Source organism: Oryctolagus cuniculus, chromosome 21 (genome assembly GCF_051225735.1).
Source record: "Oryctolagus cuniculus isolate XC-2025 breed Fujian yellow rabbit chromosome 21, ASM5122573v1, whole genome shotgun sequence".
Classification (NCBI taxonomy): domain Eukaryota; kingdom Metazoa; phylum Chordata; class Mammalia; order Lagomorpha; family Leporidae; genus Oryctolagus; species Oryctolagus cuniculus.
Genome location: NC_142887.1, coordinates 19,931,385 through 19,957,917, shown reverse-complemented (window position 1 = coordinate 19,957,917; position 26,533 = coordinate 19,931,385). Strand labels below are relative to the sequence as shown.

At 45.9% G+C, this 26,533-nt stretch overlaps 1 protein-coding gene across 15 annotated transcripts in view; it reads left to right on the top strand.

Moving 5' to 3' along the window:
• Positions 1 to 26,533, top strand: part of CIT (citron rho-interacting serine/threonine kinase) — a 180,927-nt gene that overhangs the window by 34,404 nt on the left and 119,990 nt on the right. For all 15 annotated transcript variants that reach the window (XM_051826609.3, XM_089323271.1, XM_089323270.1 and 12 more), the window contains 4 exons: positions 5,228 to 5,370; positions 6,488 to 6,581; positions 12,835 to 13,038; positions 16,382 to 16,535. In XM_051826609.3, the coding sequence (XP_051682569.3) occupies positions 5,228 to 5,370; positions 6,488 to 6,581; positions 12,835 to 13,038; positions 16,382 to 16,535 (595 nt within the window). The remainder of the gene's footprint in view (positions 1 to 5,227; positions 5,371 to 6,487; positions 6,582 to 12,834; positions 13,039 to 16,381; positions 16,536 to 26,533) is intronic.

Genomic DNA, 26,533 nt, shown 5'->3' with positions numbered 1-26,533 from the left:
GACACAGTCTTACCATAGCAGGACTAAAGGACTATTACATATTCACCCCCCTCCCATATTTGTGTGCACATGCATTTGATCATGCATGTGGGTAAATGTGCATACATGTGCATGCCTGAGCACACACATGCGCAAACACACACGATATTTTGTCCTTCATTTCAAATGCAATAGAAAAGGTGGAAATTGTCATCCTAGTTCAAGGGGTTTAGATGCAAACACCAGTAGAGAGGCAGCCGCTCCTTCCAAACTGAACACATGTAAGATTTGCCCTTTAATTAGCATCTGCAGCTGCTGCCATCAGAAGGGGCTGTCTCTGTTGGCCTAGAAGTCTTTGCTTTAAAAGAGCAAGTCCGTTATAGCTCCAAGCCAGGCTCGTCTGTCAGCTGCTGAGCGTTCTCTGTGGTCGGTGGGGTTGCCGCATTGTTTAGCGCTGTTTCACTGAAGGGCTCTTCCCTGGCTCCTGTCTCCCCAGCCTTTGGTTTCTACGCCTTGGTGGCCACCACTGCAGTGACCCACAGCTGTTCCCCCTGTGCATCTCCGGTCCTTGCAAAGATGCAGGATCATTCCTTCAGTGCTGATGGGCTGGTTCTTTTCCAGCCTTTTGTTGTCCGTGATCTTGTCTTGATATTCAGAAAGGCTGCAGGTAGTCACTGAAGCAACACAGGCAGCAGCAGCAGCAGCGAGGGCTGTTTTATTAAAGCCGAGCTTCGTTCAAGGACACCTCTGTTGTGGAAACCTTGCGTTCAGCTGGAGTGGGAGCCACACTGGCCCCACGGCCTCACCAACTGTGGGTCTCAGTGCAGCGCGAGCCTAGCTGCATAGGAAGCAGTGGCTCCTTAAAATGCAGATTCCTGGGCCCTACTTATAGAGCTTGACCCATGAAGTCTGGGGTCAGTCTCTGGAATCCATATTTCTCTCTCTCTTTTCTTTTACCCCTCCCCTTTTTTTTAGATTTATTTATTTATGTGGAAGTCAGAGTTACAGAGAAGGAGGGCCAGAGAGAGAGAGAGAGAGATCAACTGACATTGGTTCACTCCTCAAATGGCCGCAACGGCTGGGGCTGGGCCAAGCTGAAGCCAGGAGCCAGGAGCTTCTTCTGGGTTTCCCATGTGGGTGCAGGGGCCCAAGGATGTAGACCATCTTCTGCTGCTTTCTAAGGCACATTAGCAGGGAGCTGGATGGGAAGTGGAGCAGCTGGGACTTGAACCGGCACCCATATGGGATGCTGGTGCTGCAAGCGGAGGCTTAATCTTCTATGCCACAGCATCAGCCCTTAGAATCCATATTTCTAAGAAGCTCCCTAAAGAGGTGGCATAAGAAGGAGATATAGCTGACTCTTTTATACTGCATATTGTTATTTATTTTTGAGTTTTTTGTTTGAGAGGCAGTGAGACACACACACACACACACACACATATATATATAGAGAGAGAACAAATGTGCTCCCCCATCTGCTGGTTCACTTTTTAGGTGCCCACAACGGCCAAAGCTGGGCCAGGGCTGGAACCAGGAGCTGAGAACTCCACCTCCCAGCATCTGCATTAACAGGAAGCTGGAATCAGGAGCCAGAGCCAGGAATTGAACCCAGGCATTTTGACTCTTAACTACTAGGCTAAATGCCTGCACTATTTATTATAATTTAAAATAATTTTCTTTTTCATTCCACTATAATGCTGGCTCCTTGAAGGTAGCAATTTTCCTGTTTTGTTTGCTGTAGTTTTCCTAATATCTAGAACAGTGCCTGACACTCAGATATTTATTTGGGTGAATGTGTCTTACCATTTTTTAGAAAAGCACTTCTTCCAGGGCTTCTGATGGGCAGGCAGGCCTGGGAAACCCTTACAGCCTTCCTGGGTTAGAAGTCGCATTTTGGGGGATCAACACCTCCCAGCCCTCTCTGAGTGGTAAGAGTCAAGGATAGAGCTCCAGTTTTGGACAAGTTTGGTTGGAGCAGATGAACCCTCTGACACAACCTGGGTGGCCTCTGTCGTCCTTGATTAGTTCAGTGTTCTGCTGACCCCGGTCTTTGGTTCACAACAAGTCATCTGGTACCAAGACTTGAAGACTTAGCTTGCAACTTTCAACATTGCTTCTGGAGCCACATGATTTGGTGTCGTTTTAACAGTCTCAAACTGTCTTCTGAAAGCCCTCAAGTCTTGGTGCTTTATTATCTCTTTAAGCTCAACAGCATGCTATTGGTTGAGACTGGTTTGGTGTATTATTCAGATTTCTGTTACTATAATGAAATACCCGAGACTGGAACTTTAGAATAAAGAGATTTACTTAGCTCATAGTTTTGGAGGCAAGAAGTCCAAATAGCGTGGCACCAGCTCCATGGGCCCAGGGGCCCCTGGCTCCATCACCTCCTGGTAAATAGCATCATGGTAGGCAAGACAGGAAACCCGAGAGCAGGGAGGGGCCAGGCTTACAACTTACCACTAGGCCTCGCCTCTTGCACGTCCCACTGTTTTTCAACATTGCCATGTGGATGGCCAAGTTCCCAACACATGAAGCCTTGGAGAGAACACATTCAAACCATACCCAAACCCATAGCTGTTGACCGCACACGAGCCGTCTTCCCTATACCAAAATGAGCAACTCTTCTCCAATGGTATATTTTTGGGATATGGATAATGTCTTGGGATAGCCAAGTTTACTCATAAATGTGCAAACTAAGTTCCCCTCCTGGTGCTCACTGGAATTTTTAGTACAGTAATCTGGAATTGTGTTCGTGGGCAAGTTTGATTAGTTTCTTTGACAAGGCCTGTTCTATTTAGAGGTCTATCATTTGATGTGTCTATTTTGGCCCCGTGATGTGGAACCCATGGCTAGCAGCTGTTGTAATTTGGGTTGCTTGTTTTCTCACCCAACCCTGGTTCTTGAAGAAATGCAGAGTTGTTTGACTCACAGAGAAGACTAGTTTGGGCTGGGATCTTTGAATAGGAACAAAGGGTACGTATCTTTCTGCCCTTTTATTTTCAGAACAATTCAACTGGACAAAACAAATAGAATTCTCTGGAGTAGCTGGTGTGTACTTAGCAGGGGTCAGTGGTGACCTCCTAGTGGTTGCAGTGGCTGCCTCGCATGCAGCTCTCAGACTCACAAACCATCCTGCTTTCTCACACCATTAATAGAGCCACAGGAACTTTATAGCTGTGACTTGTCATAAATATGTATTGTTCTTATTTTAAGACATTTCAGTTCTAAAAGTATGAGTACTTCTGTTATTATCTGTGAAAATTTTTTTTTGATGTTTAAGACCTTTTTAATGGCAACATATATTTAAAACAGACGTACAGATTAGCATCACCCACGTACCCGGGGCCTGTGGAGAACCAGGTTGGGATGAGTGGGTGAGCTGTAGGCAGCCAGGTGGCTCCAGGACTGGGACGAGCGACTGACGTCAGCTGTGACTTTGGGGGAGCTGAAGATGCATGGTGGCTGCTGCCCCTTCTAGTCTTGCTCCTCTTATTCATTCATGAATCCATCTGTTTTCAGCAATCACAGTGCAGACGGAGCCTTATTCTTCCTGTGCGGTTGTCCAGTGTCTGCTGTGTGTGAGAAGCCGTGGGAAGGGGGTGGAATCGCAGGTTGCGAGGGGCCCTGGAGGAGGATGTGCAAGGCAGCTTCCCCACTGACTTGGGTCTCGGGTTCAAGGGGGACTGGTGCGGGGCCAACTTCTGGGGCCTTTAGGGTTATGTGTAGATGCTCCATGTCTGATCTGTCTGGAGCGTTCTTCTAATTCTGGACTAAAACCAAGCAGGAGTTGGGAGGATGCTGTTGAGATTTCACGTCCCAGATGTGGATTGTGGACTATGCTTGTGGAGTGCAGTAGTTTGGTAGATTTAGTGTTTTTTTTTTTTTTGAAATTTTTTAGGATTATATCCAGGTATTGTTTTTTTCCAGAAAAAGATTTGAGACCACTTAGAATAAAAGGCATTCATAGTATGGCTAATAACCGGAGAACTGTGGAAGAGTTAACACTGACAGTGAAATTGGGTCCCAGCTTCTTGCCAGCCAGAGCAGAAAGGACCAAGCAGTGAAGGGCCAGGACGGCAGCTGAGGGCCTCCCACTGGTCCAGGCCTCTGCTAGGGGATTGGTCTTAGCCCTGTTCTACCGAGGGTGGACCTGAAAGGCAGAGGGAGGACCCTGCTGGGGTCTGAGACCACCCAGGCTGTGTGGTCTGGGGCCAGGTGTGATTCCTGGGCATCTCCTCCGGTTATCATCAAAAGGTGGAAGGATTTCAGTTCCTTGTGGCAGAAACCAATTTTTTTTCTTGCTAATCACAGAGTTTTATCTCAGGCCTCATAGTCTGTATTTTTTCCCCATATACACACTGATAAATATTATAACTCACTGTTTTTGTTACAAAAAGGGGGTTATGCTGTACTTTGCCCTGTAGAGGATATCACTTTACAAAACATTCTTGAAGGAAGGGGATGAAAAGGATGCACATTTTCCACAAACTTTTTTAAACTCCTGCCCATATTATCTTGGACAGATTCCCACTGCTGTATGAATAGATGGAGCCCATTTATCTTCAATATCTGCATCATATCCCATTATTTAGATGTATCATATTTTAGCCAGTCTCTTATTGATGGCTATTTGGATGACTTCCAAGTTTTTGTGTGTGTGTGTTACAACTCTGCAGTGAATCTATTTTTCTCTCTCTCTGTTTATCAGAAAACTATTGTACCTGTAAAATAAATTGGTAGAAGTGGAGTTATGAGGCCAGAGGTTCTATATTTCACATATAAATTTTTAATAGAGACTGTCGATTGCTTCCTAAGCCAACTGTAAGGGAAATGATTGTACCACATTTTCTGCATGCCTCCTGTAATCTGATGGCTGCTGAAGGGAGTGCAAAGAGGATGCCAGGGAGTTTGCTGCCCTGCAGGAAAATCCATCCATGCTGTGTACCTGCTCCTGGGGAATGTCTGGGTGTCGATCTGGGTGCATGGGGGAGTGGGTGGATTTAATTCAGCTGTTCAAGCTTGCCTTGCAAACGTGCCTGGTGTCTGGGACTAGGCTTTCATTCTGTTGATTCTCTCAGGGGAACGGATGTAATTTCCCTAGGGCAGGGACCTCATTCCATGTCTCACAATATGTCTCACGTGTCTGCATCGTAACTGCAACACGTCAGGTAGTATCTGAGGATCCTATTGAAGTGTTCCCTTTCTTGGTTGTGTGAAAAATTAACAATGTCGGCATTCTCTACAGGTCATGGAATATCAGCCAGGAGGGGATTTGCTGTCACTTTTGAATAGATATGAGGACCAATTAGATGAAAACATGATTCAGTTCTACTTGGCTGAACTGATCTTGGCTGTCCACAGCGTTCATCAGATGGGATATGTACATCGGTAAGTAGGACTTTTTGGTAGCATACCGAGAATTTATCTGTATCACATAAGAGTTCCTGTGTGGTAATGAACAAATCACTTCAGGATCAAAATAATGCTTTTTCCAATTTGTAGCCATTCCCATTTGGAACTGGCGGGAGGGAAGCTTTCCAAAGTGGCAGACACCTCAGCTTGCCCGTTCAGCAGTGACATAGGCCTGGAATTGTGATGTTCCCAGTGTTCTGGAGAGCAAGCCCTGTGAATGTAGCTAAGACCAGGAACTCTTGCACGGCTCTTTGGGCTTTATGATGGACAGGCTGAATGTGATTTACAGAAGGAACTGGCATGCACACAGGAGTAGAAGCCATGGGGTTGTCCTCCTGGCCGTGCCTGTTAGTGACAGACGGAGGTATCTCCCACATCCTCAGTGATGAGTGTTCTTCCCATGCTCACTCGTCCGGTGTTTCGCGGAGGGGACGCCAGGATGGCTAGACCACAAAACATGGAATCTGCAGCAGAGCCTTTGTCTTTCTGTCAGCCAGCTGCATGACCCTGGACAACTTCCTCAGCTTCTTTTGGCCTTAGTTTGTTTTCTTTACTTTTTTCCCCTTACAATTATTATTATTTTTTATTTGAGAGGAAGAGAGAGTACATGCACGAGCAAGCATGTGCGTGAGCTCACCCATCTGCTGACCTACTCCCCAAATGCTCGGAGGCCAAGGCTGGGAGCCAGGAACTCTCTCCAGTCTCCCACTCCAACCATCTCCACTGCCTCCTTGAGTCTGCGTTAGCAGGAGGTTGGAGTGAGGAGCCAGAGCCGATAGTGAATCCCAGCACCCTGGTCAGGGCACCTCAACTGTGTCTTGGTGGCTGTGCTCCCGCCCTGGCCTAAGTTTTTGTAATGTAAAATGTGTATCTCTGGGAGAAATAGCCCGACTAATAAATATTTGCTTCCTTCTCTTTCTTCCTTCCTCCTTTCCTTCTTTTTAATATACGCTAGTTATTTACATCCATCGACAGAGGAGGTCTGTGTAGGGGAAGCTAAGATTCTTGGCTGAGTTGAGATCCTAGGTTAGCAGTTGCCTGCTGATTGGCACGGAGAGCACAGCACGGCTTCATTGTCCCAATTCCCTTACAGAGACATCAAGCCCGAGAACATTCTCATTGACCGAACAGGACACATCAAGCTGGTGGATTTTGGATCGGCTGCTAAGATGAATTCAAATAAGATGGTAAAAAAATGGAATGAAGTACCCTGAGCAGAGTTTGTACTGCAGAGCATTCTGGGGTCTTGAGAAGTTTGAGAAGTATTGGGGTAGAATGGGGAGCCGCATTTTGGAGCCTTCACCTGGGGAGTGAGTGTGGACGCATGAGCCAGTTCCCAGATCATGGTACCCTTTTATGTGTAGCCCTGTTAATACCCTAAAAAACAGCTTTAGGAACATTCTTACACTGCGGTTAAAAAGACAAGACAATACGTATTTTGTTTTCCTTGCCTGTTATAGACTGTCTTCTGTTATATCATCTTTTCTACTTTTAAAATATTTTGATGAAATGTAACCCTCTTTTGCTCAAATCTTCTATTTCCTATGCAGCAAAATTGGAATTAATTACTGGAGCATTTCAGCCAGATATCCTTAAGTGCTAAGAACCTAGTGCTCAGAATATCATTTTTAAGTCTTAAACCTTGGTAAAAATTAAACTGTATCCCACATGCTAATTAGGGAGGCAAGAGGGCAGCTGTTGAGATCCAGGGGGAGACTTCTTTAAAAGAGAAATGACAAAGTAAAAAAGGAGTTAAAAAAAAACCTTCTAATAAATTTTGCGTGTGCCGCAATGTGAATTATGCAAAAAAGGATAGGCCTAGGAGAAAATTGACTTAGGTTTTGAAGACTTGCTTCATGACTGAGCCATTTGGTGACCTTGATGAACCACTAAGAACTGGCCTTTCATTCTGTCTCCAGAAAATGCTGGTTTTAGAAGGATGCAAAAATTAAGAGGTTGGAGAACCCAATCTTCAAAATACTGCCCAAGCTGAGAATTCAGTTCTTGGTAAAAAGGACAGTATGTAAAATTGCATTTTTTCCTTTAAATTCCTTGGAGGAAATGTGGGTAGTATTAGACAGAGGACAAGGCTTGGCGGGTAGTATTAGATGGAGGAAAAGGCTTGGCGCGGCATTGTCTTTGCACCTCCTACCTGTTCTTAAGACCTGAGACCTACTGGAGGTAATTCACCTCGCGTTCAGGTTCTTGGACAGACTCCCCATGCTGTCCAAGGTGGGATTTGTCACCCTCAGCACTGTCATTTCTTTCAGGCTATGTTCTTAGAACCTATTCACCTGATCATTACATTAGTCCTTGGCCTTCTGGCTAAGATCAAGTGAAGAATTGGAGAATCAAAGCATCTATGTTTAAAAATTTATATGTAATTCAGAAACAGATATGAAAACTTAGGTATCGAGTTTAGGGGAATAAAGCACAGAAAAATAATTAAATAATGCAAAGCTTTATTATCTAGGATTCAGAAACTTTATGTTACATTGGTGACATTATTAGACACCTGCATTTAGACAGAAACTGTCGTACAGGCCCGTGGTCTGACAATAGAACCCCAGCACTACTGACATTGTGGTCTGGATAATTGTTGTAGCAGACTATCCTGGCTGTAACAGGATGTTTAGGGGTGTCCCTGGCCCCTACTCTCTAGATATCATTAGCAGCATTTCCCACAGTTGTGAAAACAAAAACTTCTCCAGATGTTGCCAAATGTCCCTGGGAAACAGGGTTAGGGTTAGGAAGAGGTTGGTCAAATTAGTCCCGGCTGAGATGCCTGCAAGTAGATGGAGAAGCATCAGAAATCTAATTACTACAGCCAGGAATATGTGTTTGCAGTAAGGAAACCTACTCAGAAAACTAGTTTAGGACACAAAGTCATTGCTTGGTAAATAAATGGGAATTGAGAATAAGGCCCAATCTCCGCGTCCCTGCCTTCAGAGCCCTCAGGGGACAGAAAGGGCTCCTGTTCGTGTTGAGTTCTGTTTTTCAGAGCTTCCACTGCCCTTTTGAGTTCCTCTGATTGCAGCAACCTTCACTGCAGGCCAGGAGCCTCTCAGAGACTCTTGGGTTTATTTGCAACTCCAGGCTCAGCCTCTGATTATTTTGGTCAAGGAGGTATGGCCCTTTGTGCACCTGCTTGAGAGTATAGTCCCTCCTTTCGCTTGTGCTCATACGGCCAGGATGTGACAAGCAGTTAAGGGATTTTTTTTTTTTTTTTTGCATCATTTTAAGTGCAGAGGCCCTTTTATTACAGGAGAACAATAATCTGCACTCTAGATCAAGTCAGATGTAGATTCCATAGAATTATAATTTTTTAAAAAATATTTTTGATCAATGGTGGTGGGCTAAACATGTGTCTCCTTTAAATAGAATGTTTTACAGGCCTATGGCAAGTTCTCAGTGTTTGCTATGCTCAAAAGGTACCATACAAAATACAGCCCACATTTCCTGGAATGACTGTGTGTTACCCCAAATCAACCCATCCTCCTTCCTATCACCCCCAGAATATCATCTATGTGTTTTGGCTATTTGTGAGTCTTGGATCTGTTGAGTATTCCATCACCCATTATCTCTTCTTAAGAACGTTTCTTTGGAGTCTTTATGTTAGTAAACACAGAATGAGGGCCTAGCAACCGTAAGACCTGCTGTGTGGCTTAGGCTGCCCACTTCGCCTTATTGGAGCCTCAAAGAGCAGCATGGCAAACAGCCAGCCACTCCAACCTGTATCTGAGCTCTAGTGAACACAGCTGTGAGGAGCTTGTAATGGAAGTGCGTCGTAGCATGGTAAGGGGCTCTTGGCCCCTGTTAGCTGGTGGAGACTCCTGTAGGAGTGAAGAGATTGTATTTCTTTTCTGCACAGGAATAACATAGACTTCCTTTCCCTGTTTGTGCAGATGTAGGTTTTTTTTTTTTTTTTTTTTTTTTGACAGGCAGAGTTAGTGAGAGAGAGACAAGAGAAAGGTCTTCCTTCCGTTGGTTCACCTCCCAAATGGCCACAGATCGGCACTGTGCCAATCTGAAGCCAGGAGCCAGGTGCTTCCTCCTGGTCTCCCATGCAGGTGCAGGGCCCAAGCACTTGGGCCATCCTGCACAGCCTTCCCGGGCCACAGCAGAGAGCTGGACTGGAAGAGGAGCAACCGGGACAGAATCTGGCTCCCCAACCAGGACTAGAACCTGGGGTGCTGGCGCTACAGGTGGAGAATTAGCCTAGTGAGCCGTGGCACTGGCCCAAGTGTAGGTTTAATGCCCTGGGCAGCTGGATAGGGAAAGTTAGGTAAATAATTTTATGGTTTTTTTTTTTTTAAAGATTTGTTTATTTATTTGGAAGTTAAGAGTTATACAGAAAGAGGAGAGGCAGAGAGAGAGAGAGAGAGGTATTCCATCCAATGGTTCATTCCTGAAGCCAGGAGCCAGAAGCTTCCTCTGGGTCTCCCACGCGGGTGCAGGGGCCCAAGGACTTGGGCCATCTTTTACTGCTTTTCCAGGACATAGCAGAGAGCTAGATCGGAAGTGGAGCAGCCGGGTCTCAAACTTGGGTCCATATGGAATGCCGGTGCTTCAGGCCAGGGTGTTAACCCACTGAGCCATAGCGCTGGCCCCACAATTTTATGTTTAAGTAAATTCTCCTGTTAAAGAATCTGCTAAGTTGACCCTTTTCTCCTTCCCTCCCTCCTCTCCCAGCTTCTTTTCTTCCCCATTAATATGATGAAAATTAACCATGGTTTTATACTCCTGGGGCGCTGTCAGATGGTACATTGTGGACAGGCTGGACTCCTAGCACATGTTCACTTTTAGTGCCTCACTGGATTAGCTGGATTAATCGCCACAGGAGGAGAGAAAAAGCATGTTGGAAGGCCTTGGTAGGATGTGAGATTATATGTTGGACAGGTTTAATGTCCGTGGAGGTCAGTGACTAATGGAGACTGAGTAATCATTAATTATCATTAAAAACCATTATTAATCATGATTAGGCACTATTGTGGGAGATGTACAAAGAGTGAGTCAGCTTGTATTTCTCCTTTCATATCTTTTTGGTACCAATTAATAATAGAATTTAGAAAATTGTTGGATATAAATGTATGTAATCACAATCGCATTCTGAGGCAAGGATTACTTTGGGGAATTATTTGCCTGTCTTCTCTAAGTCTGGTCATTAGTTTGGAAATGAGGCATTGACAATTTGTGCTCTTTGGCTGGGTCACCCTGATACATATGACCCCATCAAGTTCCTTTTAACTCTTTGGTTGTGAACAAGCAGCTGTGCCCTGCGAGCTGTAAACAAGGAGAACGGAATATTCCTGAACAACTTGTGTTCAACAAGTACAGCGAGAGCTCATGATGAATATCTGACAGTTGTGTAGTTAGGGTCCTGCAAAGTAATTAGGCATAAAGAGTAAGCATTTAAAAAAAAAATGATACAGGTACATTATCATTAGCTAGCCAAACCACAGTGTTAGAGTTTTTCTTGTTATTTATTTAAAAATATCTATTGCTCATTGTCAGTATTGTGGTCACAACCAAAACCCTATAGTTTGGCCCTAATTCTGTGCTGAGCTCTTTAACACTTGTGCTAACAGTAAAAGGCTTAGAAGTCTTGGCCCAGACATCCCAACATTAAGGCTTCCCCTCGATGGTGTCACTTTCGGTCTTCAAGCTTGAGTCAGCCCGTGTCTCAGCCTAGACTCAGTATTTCCCCACTGTGTGCCCAGAGCCCAGGCTGAGCAGTGTGAACGATAGCAATGCTCCACTGCTGTCTAGGTTGTGGGCCTGAAGAAAGGGCTGAACCTTGTTGTGAAAAGGGAGGGGATGGGGGGCCAGCGCTATGGTGAAGCAGGTTAAGCCTTTGCCTCCAGTGCTGGCATCTCACGGGGGCGTGAGTTCAAGTGCCAGCTGCTCCACTTCTGATCCAGCTCTCTGCTATGGCCTGGGAAAGCAGTGGAGGATGGTCCAGGTGCTTGGGCCCCTGCAACCACATGGGAGACCCGGAAGAAGCTCCTGGCTGCTGGCTTCTAATCGGCTGCAGCCATTGAAGCCATCTGGGGAGTGAGCCAGCAGGTGGAAGATCTCTTTGTCTCCCCTGCTCGCTCTCTCTAACTCTGCATTTCAAATAAATAAAAATTTCTTTAAAGGGAGGAGATTAGGAGAATGAGAGGAAATCTCGTTTCTTGTAATGACAGGGTCTTGCGCAGAGGGATGACAAAGTTGTGGGCTGGAAGAGCTCCATCCAGCTTCATTCTGGGCGAAAGGAGACCTGGCGGTGTCCTCTCTGAACTTTTCCTTTCTCCCTTAATGACTAATTAAAGCAAAGTGAAGCAAATCTACTTCCTTGATATAAGGCCCAGCCCTAAAGGTATGTAGCCATACCCACAAAATCTTCAGGGGCACTTAACATCCTTGAATGGAAAGAAAATTGGTTTGCACTGTACCTGCTGACCCAAGAGCAGCCCACTGGTTTATGATGTAGTATTATAGGACAACTGGTCAACATGATGTATGACTAATGTCAGGGTCTCTGTTGGGATAGGGAGGAAGGTGAAAGAGGCTATCCCTTCGACTTCCAATTTCATGGCTCAGTAAAACTTCAAAACAATTTTGAAGACCAAAGGGGCTGCCTACGTTGCCTAGTAGGGGGGTGGGAGTGAGGGGCAGAAAACGTAATTTTTTCATCAGCATGATTTCAAGCAATGAAGGATATTTAAACATGGAACAGTCAGAAGGACAAGTTCTCAGGAATAAAGGACAGTTCTTTAAATGGAATACACTGAGCTTTATAACAAAAGGCCTCCTACATTGTGCTAATCTAACTTTGCCAAGGTCAGATGCTTGGGGCCATTGGATTGGAGGGCCCTGGGTTTCTGAACAGTGGGGAAGGATCAGAGGAAAAGGAACTCATTAATGTTTGGCCCTGGTGGAAGTTATTTATCATGTCTTGCCCTGAGGGCAGGCCAGGATAGGGTTGTGGTTTCCAAAAGTGGTCTCCAAATTTTTTAAACTTGAAATATAAAGTACATGTGTAATAGTGTGTTACCTGCTTGCTCTCAGTTTCTCAGTAATGGTTTGGTTCATCTGATGGATCCATCTTTAGCGTCTGTGAACATGTTGCTGATTCTGTAAGTGAGTGAAGTCCTATCCTATCAGAGACTTGTATATGAAAGACACCTTCTGTCCCATGTGTGTGACCCGAGTGTGTGCCATCCACAGCTCTTGCCCCTTTGCCTTTGATTGTGTTAGGTGCTTTCTCTCTTCCTTTCCTTTTAATTGGTACAGTGTTTGCATTTCCTGCCAGTGTGCCACTTGACAGGAGGTTTAAGTGCCTGGGAGCATAGCAGTCTAACAGATCAGCTTGTGTCTGAAATGTGGCTGCTGTCAATCTACTGGAGGATAATTGAAAGTTTGTTGTCTTCATTTTATTTATTGATGGTTTTCTAGGTGAATGCCAGGCTCCCGATTGGGACCCCCGATTACATGGCTCCTGAAGTGCTGACCGTGATGAACGGGGATGGGAAAGGCACCTACAGCCTGGACTGTGACTGGTGGTCGGTGGGAGTCATCGCTTACGAGATGGTTTATGGGAGGTCCCCATTCACGGAGGGAACCTCAGCCAGGACCTTCAATAACATCATGAATTTCCAGGTAAGGACTCTTTAGTAGATTCTTATGAAACATTGAGAAATGTCACTTAAACACCGTGTGAAGGGGTGGTTAGTGTAGTGCTTGGGATACCACTGTCCTGTATCAGAGAGCCTGGTTCAAACACTGCCTATGCTCTCCATTGTAGCTCCTGCCGAAATGCACCATGGGAGCTAGCTAGCTAGCTCACATGACTGGGAACTGCCTCCCATGTGGGAGGCCTAAATTGAGTTCCAGGCTCCTGGCTTTGGCCTGGTCTAGCCCTGGCTGTTGTGAGCATTTGGGGGAGGGGGCGGGTAAACCAGTGGATGGGAGATCTTTTGCTTTCTCTCTGTGCCCCTGCCTTTCAAATAAATAAAGACAAAAATCTTACTGCGTAAGTGAATGCTTATATATAAACTAGCAGTACTACACTGGAAAATAATCATAGCAAATACTTATTTAGCGCTTGCTTCTGTGCCAAAGCTATTTCAAACACTTTATTAATTGTAGTTCATTGAATCTCAGCTGCTAGATGACACACTGCTGCCAATGAATGTATGGTATTTTTATTGATTATAAAATGCATTTTAATTTCTGTGCTGTTGAATGTGAGTGAATGTGAGTCTTAGGATTGATGAAATATAGTTTATTAACCTGATCTTCAAATCACCCTGTGAGGTAGAAACTATCACTATTATTATTTTCATTTATAGATACAGAAACTATAGCACAGAGAAGTTAAGTAGCATTCCCAAAATAATAGACTATTTGGTTCTGAAATCCATGCTCTCTATTTTACATTATTTTCTTCTTAGTACTTAACTAACAGTTGAGTATGGTAGCACAATCAAGTGAGGAAATGAATTAGAAACATGGTAATGTGTGTGTGTGTGTGTGTACACATTGATATATACAAACATATATATATGAGGTTAAACCATTTTCTTTTATTTATTTATTTATTTATTTATTTTTATTTGACAGAATTAGACAGTGAGAGAGAGAGAGAGAGACAGAGAGAAAGGTCTTCCTTCCGTTGGTTCACCCCCTAAATGGCTGCTATGGCCAGAGCTATGCTGATCCAAAGCCAGGAGCCAGGTGCTTCCTCCTGGCCTCCCATGCAGGTGCAGGGGCCCAAGCACTTGGGCCATCCTCCACTGCCCTCCTGGGCCACAGCAGAGAGCTGGACTGGAAGAGGAGCAACCGGGACTAGAACCTGGTACCCATATGGGATGCCAGTGCCACAGGCAGAGGATTAACCAAGTGAGCCATGGTGACGGCCCCACCATTTTCTTTTTTAAAAAAATTTTAAAGATTTTATTTATTTGAAAGAGTTACAGAGAGGCAGAGGTGGGTGGGTTGGTGGGGTGGGGTGGTAGGTCTTCCATCTACTGGTCCACTCCCCAAATGGCTGCAACATCTAGAGCTGAACTGATCTGGAGCCAGGAGCCAGGAGCTTCTTTCAGGTTTCCCATGTGGGCGCAGGTGCCCAAGGACTTGGGCCACCCTCTGCTGCTTTCCCAGGCACGTTAGCAGGGAGCCAGATCAGAAGTGGAGCAGCTAGGACTCAAACTGACATCCATATAGGATGCCAGTTATGCAGGCCAGGGCTTTAACCTGCTTTGCCACTGCACTGGCTTCCTAAACCATTTTCTAATAACTATATTCCCACTATATATTAAGCCTGCTATATAGCTACATATATACATATACACACATATATACATATTTATGTATATATACAGACACATATATATACACACATACATACATATGCATAAATATAGTTTCAACCAAAAGGAAAAAGAGAACTTAATTCTTAGGCCTTAGTATTTCATCCAATTTCCATCTTTCTGGAGTACCTAATACAGTATGTGTACCCATACATTATTTGTTATTTTTTAAAAATATTTATTTATTTTTTTAAAGAAGATACAGATCAGTCTTCTTTTTTATTTATTTATTTATTTGACAGGTAGAGTTACAGTCAGTGAGAGAGAGAGACAGAGAGAAAGGTCTTCCTTCTGTTGGTTCACTCCCCAAATGACCGCTACAGCCAGAGCTGTGCTGATCCAAAGCCAGGAGCCAGGTGCTTCCTCCTGGTCTCCCATGCAGGTACAGGAGCCCAAGCACCTGGGCCATCCTCCACTGCCCTCTCGGGCCACAGCAGAGAGCTGGACTGGAAGAGGAGCAACCAGGACTAGAACCTGGTGCCCATATGGGATGCCGGCACTGCAGGCAGAGGATTAACCAAGTGAGCCACGGCGCCAGCCCCAAAATATTTATTTACTTAACAGGCAGAGAGAGACAGAGATGGACAGAGTTCTCCCATTTGCTGGTTCGCTACTCAAATGCCCACAACACTTGGGAGTTGACCAGGCCATGGCCAGCAGCCTGGAACTCTATCTGTGTTTCCCATGTGGGTTGCAGGGACCTAAGTACTTGAGCCATCACCTGCCATCTCCCAGGGTGTGCATTAGCAGGAGGCTGGGATGGGGAGTGGAGCTAGGACTTGAACCCGGCACTCTGATAGGGGATGCTGGTGTCCTAAGCAGCATCTTAACCACTGCACCAAATACCCACAGCATCATGTGTTATTCCTGGGTCTTTTCTTCATTTAAAATTTCCCCTTAGGTGACTCTTGGGGCTAATTTCTTTCTTTCATTTGATTCACTCATTCAGCATTTAAGTAGTGAGTGAACTGTACCAGGTACTCTAGGGGACCAGTTTTGCAGCAATGAGCAAGAAGGAGAAGACCCTCTCTTCCTTCTTTCTCTGTCATCATTCTGTCTGTGTAAAAGCAGAACACAGAGAGAGCTTGTGGAAGGCAGTGATAGGGCAGAAAAAGCAGCCAGGGCAGGCTGGGTGGGTGGGGAGCGCGTTCTCGGCCGAGAGAACAGCGTGATTTGTTCAGGGAGCTTTAAATAGCCCGTCATTGTTGGGCAGCGAAGAGAGAGACGGGAGCCTGGTGAGATGAGTTGGGAGAGGGGAGCAGGGGTCAGCCATGAGGGTGTTGAACCCCTGCAAAGGAACGAGGCCTATTGATGTGCACAGGCCATTTATTTTGGGAATGTGTCTTTGGTCCAAAGTGAAGAGGGCACAGAACTTCTTCCTTTAAAAAGGCAACTAAAGGGACTTGCATATGTGAGAAATACTTAACTTTGGGACATAACAAACTGATGTACCACTAAGGAAATAATTACTGTATTTCCTTCCTTCCTTTCTTCCTTCCTTCCTTCCTTCCTTCCTTCCTTCCTTCCTTCCTTCCTTCCTTCCTTCCTTCCTTCCTCCTTTCCTTCCTCCCTCCCCTCCTTCCCTCCTCCATTCTTTCTCCCTTTGTTCCTTTCTTTCTTTTTTGAAACAGCGGTTTTTGAAGTTTCCAGAGGACCCCAAAGTCAGCAGTGAATTTCTTGATCTGATTCAAAGTTTGCTGTGTGGCCAGAAAGAGAGACTGAAGTTCGAAGGTCTTTGCTGCCATCCTTTCTTCTCTAAAATTGATTGGAATAAAATACGTGAGTGTAAGTAGAACCCTGCTCCTTAAATTTGGGTTCTGGGATTAAGAAATGCTTAGGAGCGGTCAGAAATTTTGTGGGCCCAGAGAAGCTGGTGTACCCTGCATATTATCTGCAGGACTAGAAGAGGCTAATGATGTAGCCATCTTTGAGTGATAATTCTGCTTTAGAACTGTTTGCATGGAAGTGCGTCATTTATCAAACTCCACGCGTATGCAGTCTAACACATTATCTTGCAGTGGTTTAGAGGCACAGGCTGATGGAGTTTTAAGATTTGACAGAGTTTCTTTCCAAAGAAAAAGGGAACCTCAGAATCCTATTCACAGGTTAGGAAAAAGACTCTGAGGTTAGGTAACATCTCCAGGAAGCTCTGCTCATGACCAAGGCTACTCTGAAACCACTACTCTGCAATGTTCATTTACTTCCCTCTGTAATATTTGTTTTTGCTCGCAAGCATGTGAAATCTTTAATGCAGACATACAGGGGATTCATTCAGATATCACTTTGTGGTCAATTTGCGTGAACTGAGTTAATTCATTAAAAACAAAGACCTGATTTATTATCAACAAAACTAAAATGCTTGGTGATTTACCAATTGGTGCTTTTTTAAAAAACATTTTTTAAAAATTTGAACATGCTGTATACTGAGTGTGATCTGATGAGTTGATGGAGTGACAACAGAGATTAGAGCCAGTAGGAAAGCAATTGGCCTGTTTTTAATTTTTGGTGATGAGAGAGTGAGGAAAAGGAATCTATTTTTATCTTTATTTTTTATTTATTGAGTTAAAAGGCAGAAAGAGAGAGAGACCGACAGAGATGTCACATCTGCTAGTTCATCCCTCAAATGCTCACCACACCTAGGGCTGGGCCAGGAGGAAGCCAGGAGCTAGGACTTCAACCCAAGTCTGCCCCACGTGGCAGGGACCCAGCCACTTGAGCATTCACTCTTAGAATCTGCATTAGCAGGAAGCAGGAATCAGAAGTGGAGCCCGGACTCAAAGCCAGGCTCTCTGATAGGAGAGGTAGGTATCGCATGTGGTGTCTTAACTGCTGGGCCAAACCTCCATCCCCAGAACCCATTTTCAGATGTCAAAACCAGGCTTCTGGGAGTTGTGTTGTGGTTATAACCTCTTGTGGCTTCTGCGGCAGGTGAGTGTGGTAAGATCCAGTGTTGTCCACTTGAAAACAGTTTGGATGGTTTCCCGGACCTCCTCTGAGGTACTTAAGGCTGCCTTTCCCTAGGTCTTCCTTGGTTTTCCTTCTGCTGGAACTACAGTTTCATTTTCTAATCTTTGTAGATCACCCCCAACCCCAAACCTCCAAGGCTCGGACCTTTTAATCAGTAATATATTTTCAGTGTGTTCTTCCTTTTATGCTTTTTAAAAGACCTGATAGAATTTCCTTTAGATGCTATCCAAGTACTTATTATTTTCTTGACATGCCCTTTTATTTCTGTAATCTTCTTGAATAAGCAGTTAATTTTTTTAAACGTATGAATGTGATGATTATGCCTAACAACTTATCTCCACTTAAGTCAGTGAGTGAATGGTGATTAATTACCTGAGTAACCTTATTTTGTGTTTTGGTAAACCCTGATGTTGTTTTTAGTATTATAGTCGTCCCACAATATATGTAGGGGACTTGGTTTCCCCTGGGAATACCACAATTCAGGGATATTGAAGTTTCTTATAAAATGTCATAGTATTTGCGTATCAATGACACAATCCTTCTGTAACTTTTAAATCATGTCTAGATTACTTATATTACCTAATACACTGTACATTCTGTATAGATAGTTGTTGTATTGCTTAGAGATTAATGACCAGAAAAAAAGCTTCAGTACAGAGACAATTTTTTTCCCATGTATTTTCAATTCTCAGTTGAACCTAGAGGTGAGAATTTACAGATATAGGGGGTCAACTATATGTCACAGTTCCCAGATTTAGTTCTAGCTTTTCCTTTCGGGATGTTTACAGGTTTTTTTTTTTTTTAAATTTTATTTATTTATTTTTATTTATTTGACAAAGTTAGAGAGGGAGAGACAGAGAGAAAGGTCTTCCTTCTGTTGGTTCACCTCCCAAATGGCTGCTATGGCTGGAGCTACGCCAATCGGAAGCCAGGAGCCAGGTGCTTCCTCCTGGTCTCCCATGCGGGTACAGGGGCCCAAGCACTTGGGCCATCCTCCACTGACCTCCCGGGCCACAGCAGAGAGCTGGACTGGAAGAGGAGCAACCAGGACTAGAATCCAGTGCCCATAAGGGATGCCAGCACTGCAGGCGGAGGATTAGCCAAGTGAGCCATGGCGCCAGCCCCATTCGGGCTGTTTACAGGTTTTAAGGTTTACTGGATTTGTGAATGTAGTTATTTTTCCTATCATATTAGGTTTTTTTTTTTTTTTTTTTTTTCCACAACAAAAAACCTAAGATAAGCCCAAGACATGGCACACGATTTTGGAGGTTTTCAGGCTAAGATCAGGTAGCCCTGTTGGTTCAGCCGTCTGGCAAGGCTGGGGGATCATAGTGGTGGCCGTGCACAGAGGAAGGATCACATGTGAGACAGATTCGGGCTTACAGAACCAGCCTTTTGAGGGCACACTCCAGTGCCCAAGGGCCTCCAACTGGGCACACCTCCTAAACACGTAATTGTATTAAGTATCCTCCCTGTTAGTGTTGCTAATTTCTGATTTACTGGATTTAACATTCACATGAATTGGGGAGCCAATTCGTTTGCAAACTGCAGCACCTGTCAATCATGCACTGCCTGCAGAGGACACACATCTGAGTAGATGTGGTTCCTGCTGTCCATCCTGAGGCCTGTCCTCTCTGGGAGGAGACTGTCGTCTTGGTCTTTCACACATGTGGCTTCCACAGTTGATTCTTCACGTTGTCCATGGCTTCGTGCTTAATTTTGTCTCATCGTGATAAACGTGGACTTAGTTTTTCTTACCCCTGGCACATTTTCTCTGTAATCATCCCAGCCCTGTTTGTGTGAGGGAGTTCTCCCCCAGCAGCATCCTGATCCTGAAAAACTGAGTTGGTTTTGTTGACTCTCAGCTCCCAGGAGAGTGGCTCTGAAGACTCACACAATGTATTTGCCTTAAAAACATTTCTTTCAGTTGCAGTAACCTTTCCTTTTGGAATAATTTTAGATTAATATAACAGTCATACAGATTGAGATCCCTGCTCACCCTTCACCCAGTTTCCCCCAGTGTTAATCTCTTTCATAACGGTGTCATATTAGTCAAAGTTAAGGTTAAGATTGGTCCATTACTGTTAGCTAAACTTCACACATATTTGGATTTCAGCAGTTTTCCCACTCATGCTTCTTTTATTTTTCTTTAATCTGAAAAGTAAGTAAGACAGAGAGGGATACACACACACACACACACACACACACACACAGAGAGAGAGAGAGAGAGAAAGAAGAGGGGAGAGGGTTAGAGGGAGAGGGAGAGAACATTCTTCAGTCTGCTGATTCACTCCCCAAATTCCTGCTTCAACCAGGCCTGAACCAGGCTGAAACTGGGGACCAGAAATGCAATCCAGGGCTCCCATGTGTGTGGCAGGAACCCAATTACTTGAGCCATCACCTGTTCCTTTCAGGTGCACATTAGCAGGAAGAGGAGTCAGGACTCCAACCCAGGCACTCTGATATGGGACGCAGGTATCCCAGCAGGCAGCTTAACTGCTGGGTCAGCCTCCTGCCCCCTCGTGTACCAATCCAGGGTACCGTTATTGCTCTTGGGGTTTATCTCTGATGATAGTCCTGGCTTAGATACTTCTTGGTAGTTCAGCCAGCAGGTGTGAGCTCCGTGCCCACGGAAGGTTGGTGCTGCCTTGTGACTCTCTGGCATTCCTGGCTCTGCAGAGAGGCACAGTATTAAATTTCAGGGCACCGAGTATCTTTTCCTGTTTTCACAACCCCTGATCCCCACCTATTTGCAATCAACTCGGGCTTTTGTGATCGAAAACATTGCTGGACTATTATTTGAACCCTTTTCTTACTCGGTAATGCTAAGATAAATTATGCCTTTGTCCAGTTCTGCTTTTCATAAGCACATGTTGAGTGACTTTTGTCAACCCAAACACTTGAAGTCATTGAGTTGCCCAAGTTCATAGTTGCTACTTAAATAGTACCATGTGGTTCCAGGCAATTGAATATTTCTGCTCTCACCATCCCTTGGTGAAAGCAACATTAACCTCTCTGCTGTTTCAACCCCTAGTTCTTCTTTTTCTTGTTGTAACCAATGAAAGGAGGTACTGTTTAACACAGCAGGTAATAATCTTATAATGCTCATTATCTCAAGAGGTGGTCCTGGCAGGATATATACATTCAATTTAAGGTGGGTCTTGGTAAATTTATGAATGACAGAGCTGGGAGTGGCTACTGAGAGCAACTAGGATGTGCCTGCACTTTGGTCCTGAGGTCAGGTGAGGAAGTTGCTCTGGGAGGAACCCAGGACTTGGCCCGGTTCAGGCACACTTGCTCTCCTGGTTCACTGTCTGCCTCCTACGAGGGTTTTCAGCTGCTTAATACTATTACCATTCAAGGCTGCTTTCCAAGCTTCAGGAGGGAGTTTCCTAGTGTACTGGCTGAAGAGCCTGTACAGTGCTGGTGGTGTTTCAGGTACCATGAAGGATTCTGGTTGTACCCAGTCTGACTGTTCTGGCCTTCTGGGAGGCTGAAGCCAATCAGAGCTCCTCTTTCATGCCTCTGGGGTCCAGCCTACCTTGGCTGGCATCACGTTCCTGCCCCAGTCGGTGGCAGAGTTCTGTGTCTGGTGCTGTCTTTTTATCACATCTTTTACAGTTCTTTCTCCGAACGCATAGTGACATCAGCAGTACTAGCGCATTTGTACCTTTCATCCAAGACCGCCACGTGTCAACAGTGAGAAACACATTAACACAAGTGGTGATTACAGATCATCCCCCGCAACATTAGTGGACAATTCTCTAGAGAACTTGAATTTCTTGTTATTTATGACATGAGCTTTGCCCCTCTCGAGTCATTCTCCTCTTCACTATTCTCAGAAAGACGTGATTCCCTGCAACGTTATTCTGATTTTTCAGATCCTAGGCATTTGCTAGTGGAGAGTACATTTCATTTTGATGTTGTAGCAACTGAGTGGTTGTCCCACGCTGATGACACATGGCTATCTTCCCCTCTGGTCTAAGTGTCCTTTTTGTTACTGTTGACCGTTGCTCACTGCCTGGCTCCGAATGGCCAGGGTGACACATAAGCACGTAATCTTGTGGTTGCTCAATGGGCCTGAGGGATGATGGCTTTTGGCTTAAAGGAGAGCCAATCCATGCCTTCCTAGCTTTACAAAAAATTCATACATAAATTTGTATGTAGAAATAAACACATGTCATTCACTGGGTTTCTTATTCTAGCCCATTAGTATGATATGAAGTACTGGGTAGAGGGAACCTATCTGTGCCAGCCACTGGGCATTCAAATATATCCCCTTATCCTACTGCAAAGAAAGGATAGTACCCCTTTTGTGGAAGTGGACACGGTGGTAACAAGGCTATACAGCAAGACAGCGAGAGAGGTTGGATTTGGGTCAAAGGTCTGTGTGATTCCACAGTCCATGATCTTTCTACAATAACATTAATGCCTTAGCCTGAGTGATTGCTATTCATGATACTGTTATGTTTATTTATTTATTTTTAAAAAAGATTTATTTATTTGAGAGAGGCAGATATTTTCCATCAACTGGCTCTTCCCCCCCTCCCCCAACCAAGATGGCTGCAATGGCCAGGCCTGGGCCAGCTGAAGCCAGGAGCCGGGAGGATCATCCAGGTGGGTTTCAGGGGCCAGGTACTTGGGCCATCTTCTGCTTTTCCCAGGCCATTAGCAGGGAGCTGGATCAGAAGTAGAGAAGCTGTGATATGAACCAGTGCCCCTCTGGATGCCGGCGTTGCAAGCAGAGGCTTTACCCGCCATGCCACACTGCCAGCCTTCTGTGATATTTATTTTGATAATAAACTATGTCTCACTAGAGAATAATTTAATTTCTGGGTCTATTTAAGGGCACTTAAAATTGCAGTAATTTTTGGAGCCACAGGATTCATTCTGAGACGTGAGTATCCCTGGCATTCTAAGTGCTATGTCAGCTGTAGCATAGCTGTAACACAGCTCCACTGAGGAACCCATGTGAACATGGCTCAGTCTCCACGGAGCTTAGAGTCTAAGCTCCTGGCTGCTCCTTTGCCTGACCAGAGCTGCAGTCCCACTGAGTTTCTGTACCTCACAATGGTAGGACGCTCAATGCTTTACAGGTCTCTCATTTTTTCGCTGAACCACATGTGCTTGTTTTAAAACAAAACTTGGAACACAGACTGTGACCTGGTGACCCCTTCCCGCCAGACAGCATCCTGCTAACCCGCCACCGTCCCCATGTCTCAGATAGAGCCTAGGACAAGACCATGTCGTCTCGGCGGCCTCCTTCTAACATGGGGATTGCTCATCAGGATGAGTTGCGCAGGCTCAGGGAATTCTTGTCTTCTGTTTTTTAAGAACAGGGTTTCTCTGTTTGGTGCTGCTGACTTTGGGGCCAGATCGTTCTTCGCTGCTTGAACTGCAGGATGCTTAGCAGCATCCTTGGCCTTTATCCATAGATGCCAGTAACACCCTGCAGCGGCAACAACCACAAAATGTCCCCAGACATTGCCCAGAGTCCTGGGGGTGGGGGTGGCGGGGACTAGTCCCCATCAAGAGCCATCAACTTAGAAGAATTAGCTGGGTTGTTCCCTTGGAAGCCCTCGGGACTGCCGCTGCTAACCAGCAGTGGAACAGTTGTCGGGTCGGTGGGACCCTGCCACTCAGAGTGTGGTCCCTGGACCGGCCGCATCAGCATCGCCCGGCAGCTTGTTAGCGACACAGAGACTCCGGCGTGCTGAGTTAGAAGCCGCAGTTTAATAAGATCCCCGGGTGATTCCTGTGCACAGGCCGTTGCTGAAGGCCTGCAAGAGCAGGAAACCACAGCGCCAGTCTTGGAGCTTCTTGCTCCTCTCTGTGGGTCTTCCTTGTTCTGTCTCCTGGGCTCAGGGTTTGGGGAAGGCTGCTGAGGATGCTCGTGGGTAGATGGCACTGCTTAGAATCGTAGGATTGGGGCTGGCGCTGTGGCGCAGCGAGTTAACGCCTTGGCCTGAAGCGCCGGCATCCCATATGGGCGCCGGTTTGAGACCTGGCTGCTCCACTTCCCTCCCAGCTCTCTGCTATGGCCTGGGAAAGCAGTAGAGGATGGCCCAAGTCCTTGGGCCCCTGCACCCATGTGGGAGACCTGGAGGAAACTTCTGGCTCCTGGCTTCAGATCGGCACAGCTCCTGCCGTTGCGGCCAGTTGGGGAGTGAACCGTTGGATGGAAGACCTCTCTCCTCTCTTTCTCTCTTTCTTTTTTTTTTTTTTTTTTTGACAGGCAAAGTGGACAGTGAGAGAGAGACAGAGAGAAAGGTCTTCCTTTGCCGTTGGTTCACCCTCCAATGGCCGCCGCGGCCGGCGCGCTGCGGCCGGCGCACCGCGCTGATCCGATGGCAGGAGCCAGGAGCCAGGTGCTTCTCCTGGTCTCCCATGGGGTGCAGGGCCCAAGCACCTGGGCCATCCTCCCCTGCACTCCCTGGCCACAGCAGAGAGCTGGCCTGGAAGAGGGGCAACCGGGACAGAATCCGGCACCCCAACCGGGACTAGAACCCGGTGTGCCGGCGCCACTAGGCGGAGGATTAGCCTAGTGAGCCGCGGCGCCGGCCTCTCTTTCTCTCTTTCTCTTCTGCCTCTCTTCTCTCTGTGTAACTCTGACTTTCGAATAAATAAATAAATCTTAAAAAAAAAAAAAAAAGAATCGTTGGATTTCAGGCTCTACTTTTGAGGAATTTAAAGCTTTTGTCTAGGATAGACTTTACATTTTTCCTCAGCCTGACGACGCTGGTTTAACTTTATCTCTGGCAAAACGGCATTTCCTGTCTCCCCTACCTCCTGTTTTGCTGTTGTCCCATATTTTCCTTTTTATTTTTTTAAAGATTTATTTATTTATTTGAAATGCAGAGTTACAGAGAGGCAGAGGCAAAGAGAGGGAGAGAGAGGTCTTCCATCCATTGGTTCACTCACAGATGGCCACAATGGCCAGAGCTGTGCCAATCCAAAGCCAGGAGCCTCCTCTGGATCTCCCATGCGGGTTTAGGGGCCCAAGGACTTGGGCCATCTTCTACTGCTTTCCCAGGCCATAGCAGAGAATTGGATCGGAAGTGGAGCAGCTGGGTTTGAACTGGTGCCCATATGGGATGCGGCACTGCATGCGGTGGCTTTATCTGCTATGCTGCAGCACCAGCCCCCATATTTACTTTTTTTTTTTTTTTTTTTGGACAGGCAGAGTGGACAGTGAGAGAGAGAGACAGAGAGAAAGGTCTTCCTTTTGCTGTTGGTTCACCCTGCAGCCGGCACACCGCGCTGATCCGATGGCAGGAGCCAGGTGCTTCTCCTGGTCTCCCATGGGGTGTAGGGCCCAAGTACTTGGGCCATCCTCCACTGCACTCCCTGGCCACAGCAGAGAGCTGGCCTGGAAGAGGGGCAACCGGGACAGAATCCGGCGCCCCGACTGGGACTAGAACCCGGTGTGCCGGCGCCGCAAGGTGGAGGATTAGCCTAGTGAGCCGCGGCGCCGGCCCATATTTACTTTTAATTAAGGATGGATTGAGTGTTCTTCGTGAGCACTTTTTATGCATGTATTCGTTGCCCAGGCCATTGATGGAACACCTACTGTGTGTCAGGGGCTCTGCAAGGCAGGTTAAGCGTATTATTGCCCCGTTCACTCCTCCCACGACCCTCTGCGGCAGGTGCTATAATTCGTCCCACAGTGCAGATGAGGACACTGAGGGATGCAGTGCTGAGCCACTTTACCAAGGCCGTGGAGCTGGTGGCTGGCAGTGGTGGGAGTGGGAGTTGATCTCAGATCGCCCTCTTTCTTTTATTTATGTGAAAGAGCAGCACAGTCCATGGTAAGACATTTGTGTTACAGGGAAAAATGTCTCCTTCCCCATCCCCTTTCCCGGAAGTGAATGCCTATTGTCAGTTTCTTGTATAGCTTTCCAAAATGTTCCACGCTAATAGAAACACCCCCACAGCCTATACTCTCAGCAGCATCTTTATTCTGCCTTGCGAGTATCCGAGAGATCTTACTGGAAGGTTAATCTAAACAAAGGAGACGTCTTTATGAGGCCTGACCATGTTCACTCTCTGAACTTGCCACTCTGCCATTGATTTCTGATGAGTAGTAGTCTTTCACCCAATGGAAAACGCTTCAGTTTATTTTAGTGGTCTGCTTTAAGAATAGCATCATTTCAGGGCTGTTCCTTTGTTTTGGGCCTTTGCCAAGTCTGCTCATTTTGGGGGCACCTGCCCAAAGGACAGGTGTCTGGCCATGTTTTGCTTTCTTGGCTTGTGGAGGAGATGGTAGATATACTTCCCTGCTAGGCTGGCTCGGCCCTCAAGTGCATCTCCTTGTCAGACATGCAGTTATCTCAGGGGGCAGGAAGAAGCGGGGAAGAGGAGTGGAGCTGTTTGGGGCGTCAGCGTTGGGAGAGGAGTGTGGTGGCAGAAGTTCAATTTACTAGACCAGGAGCATGTGGACACCGCCTGCTGCACCGTAAAGAAGGAATAATGAGGAGAGAGTAGTGCGTGTGGTTGTGTATGGGATATGCAGGCAAATATTTATGTGTCTCTTGAGAGCTGTTCTGTTTTTAGAGGGTAAGTCACTGATAGGAGAAAATAGGCCAAAAAGAGCTAAATGCTTATGAATTAGGATTATAGGATTTCCCCCTTCTAGTGTGAATTTAGAAGCTATATACAGAGATGTTAAGGGGGCGGGCGTTTGGCGCAGTGGTTAAGATGCCTCTTGGGATGCCCGCATCCCGTATTGGAGTGTCTGCTTTTGAGTCTTGGCTTCGCTCCCGATTCCATCTTCCTGCTGATGTACAACCTGGGAGGCAGTAGGTGACGGCTGAAGT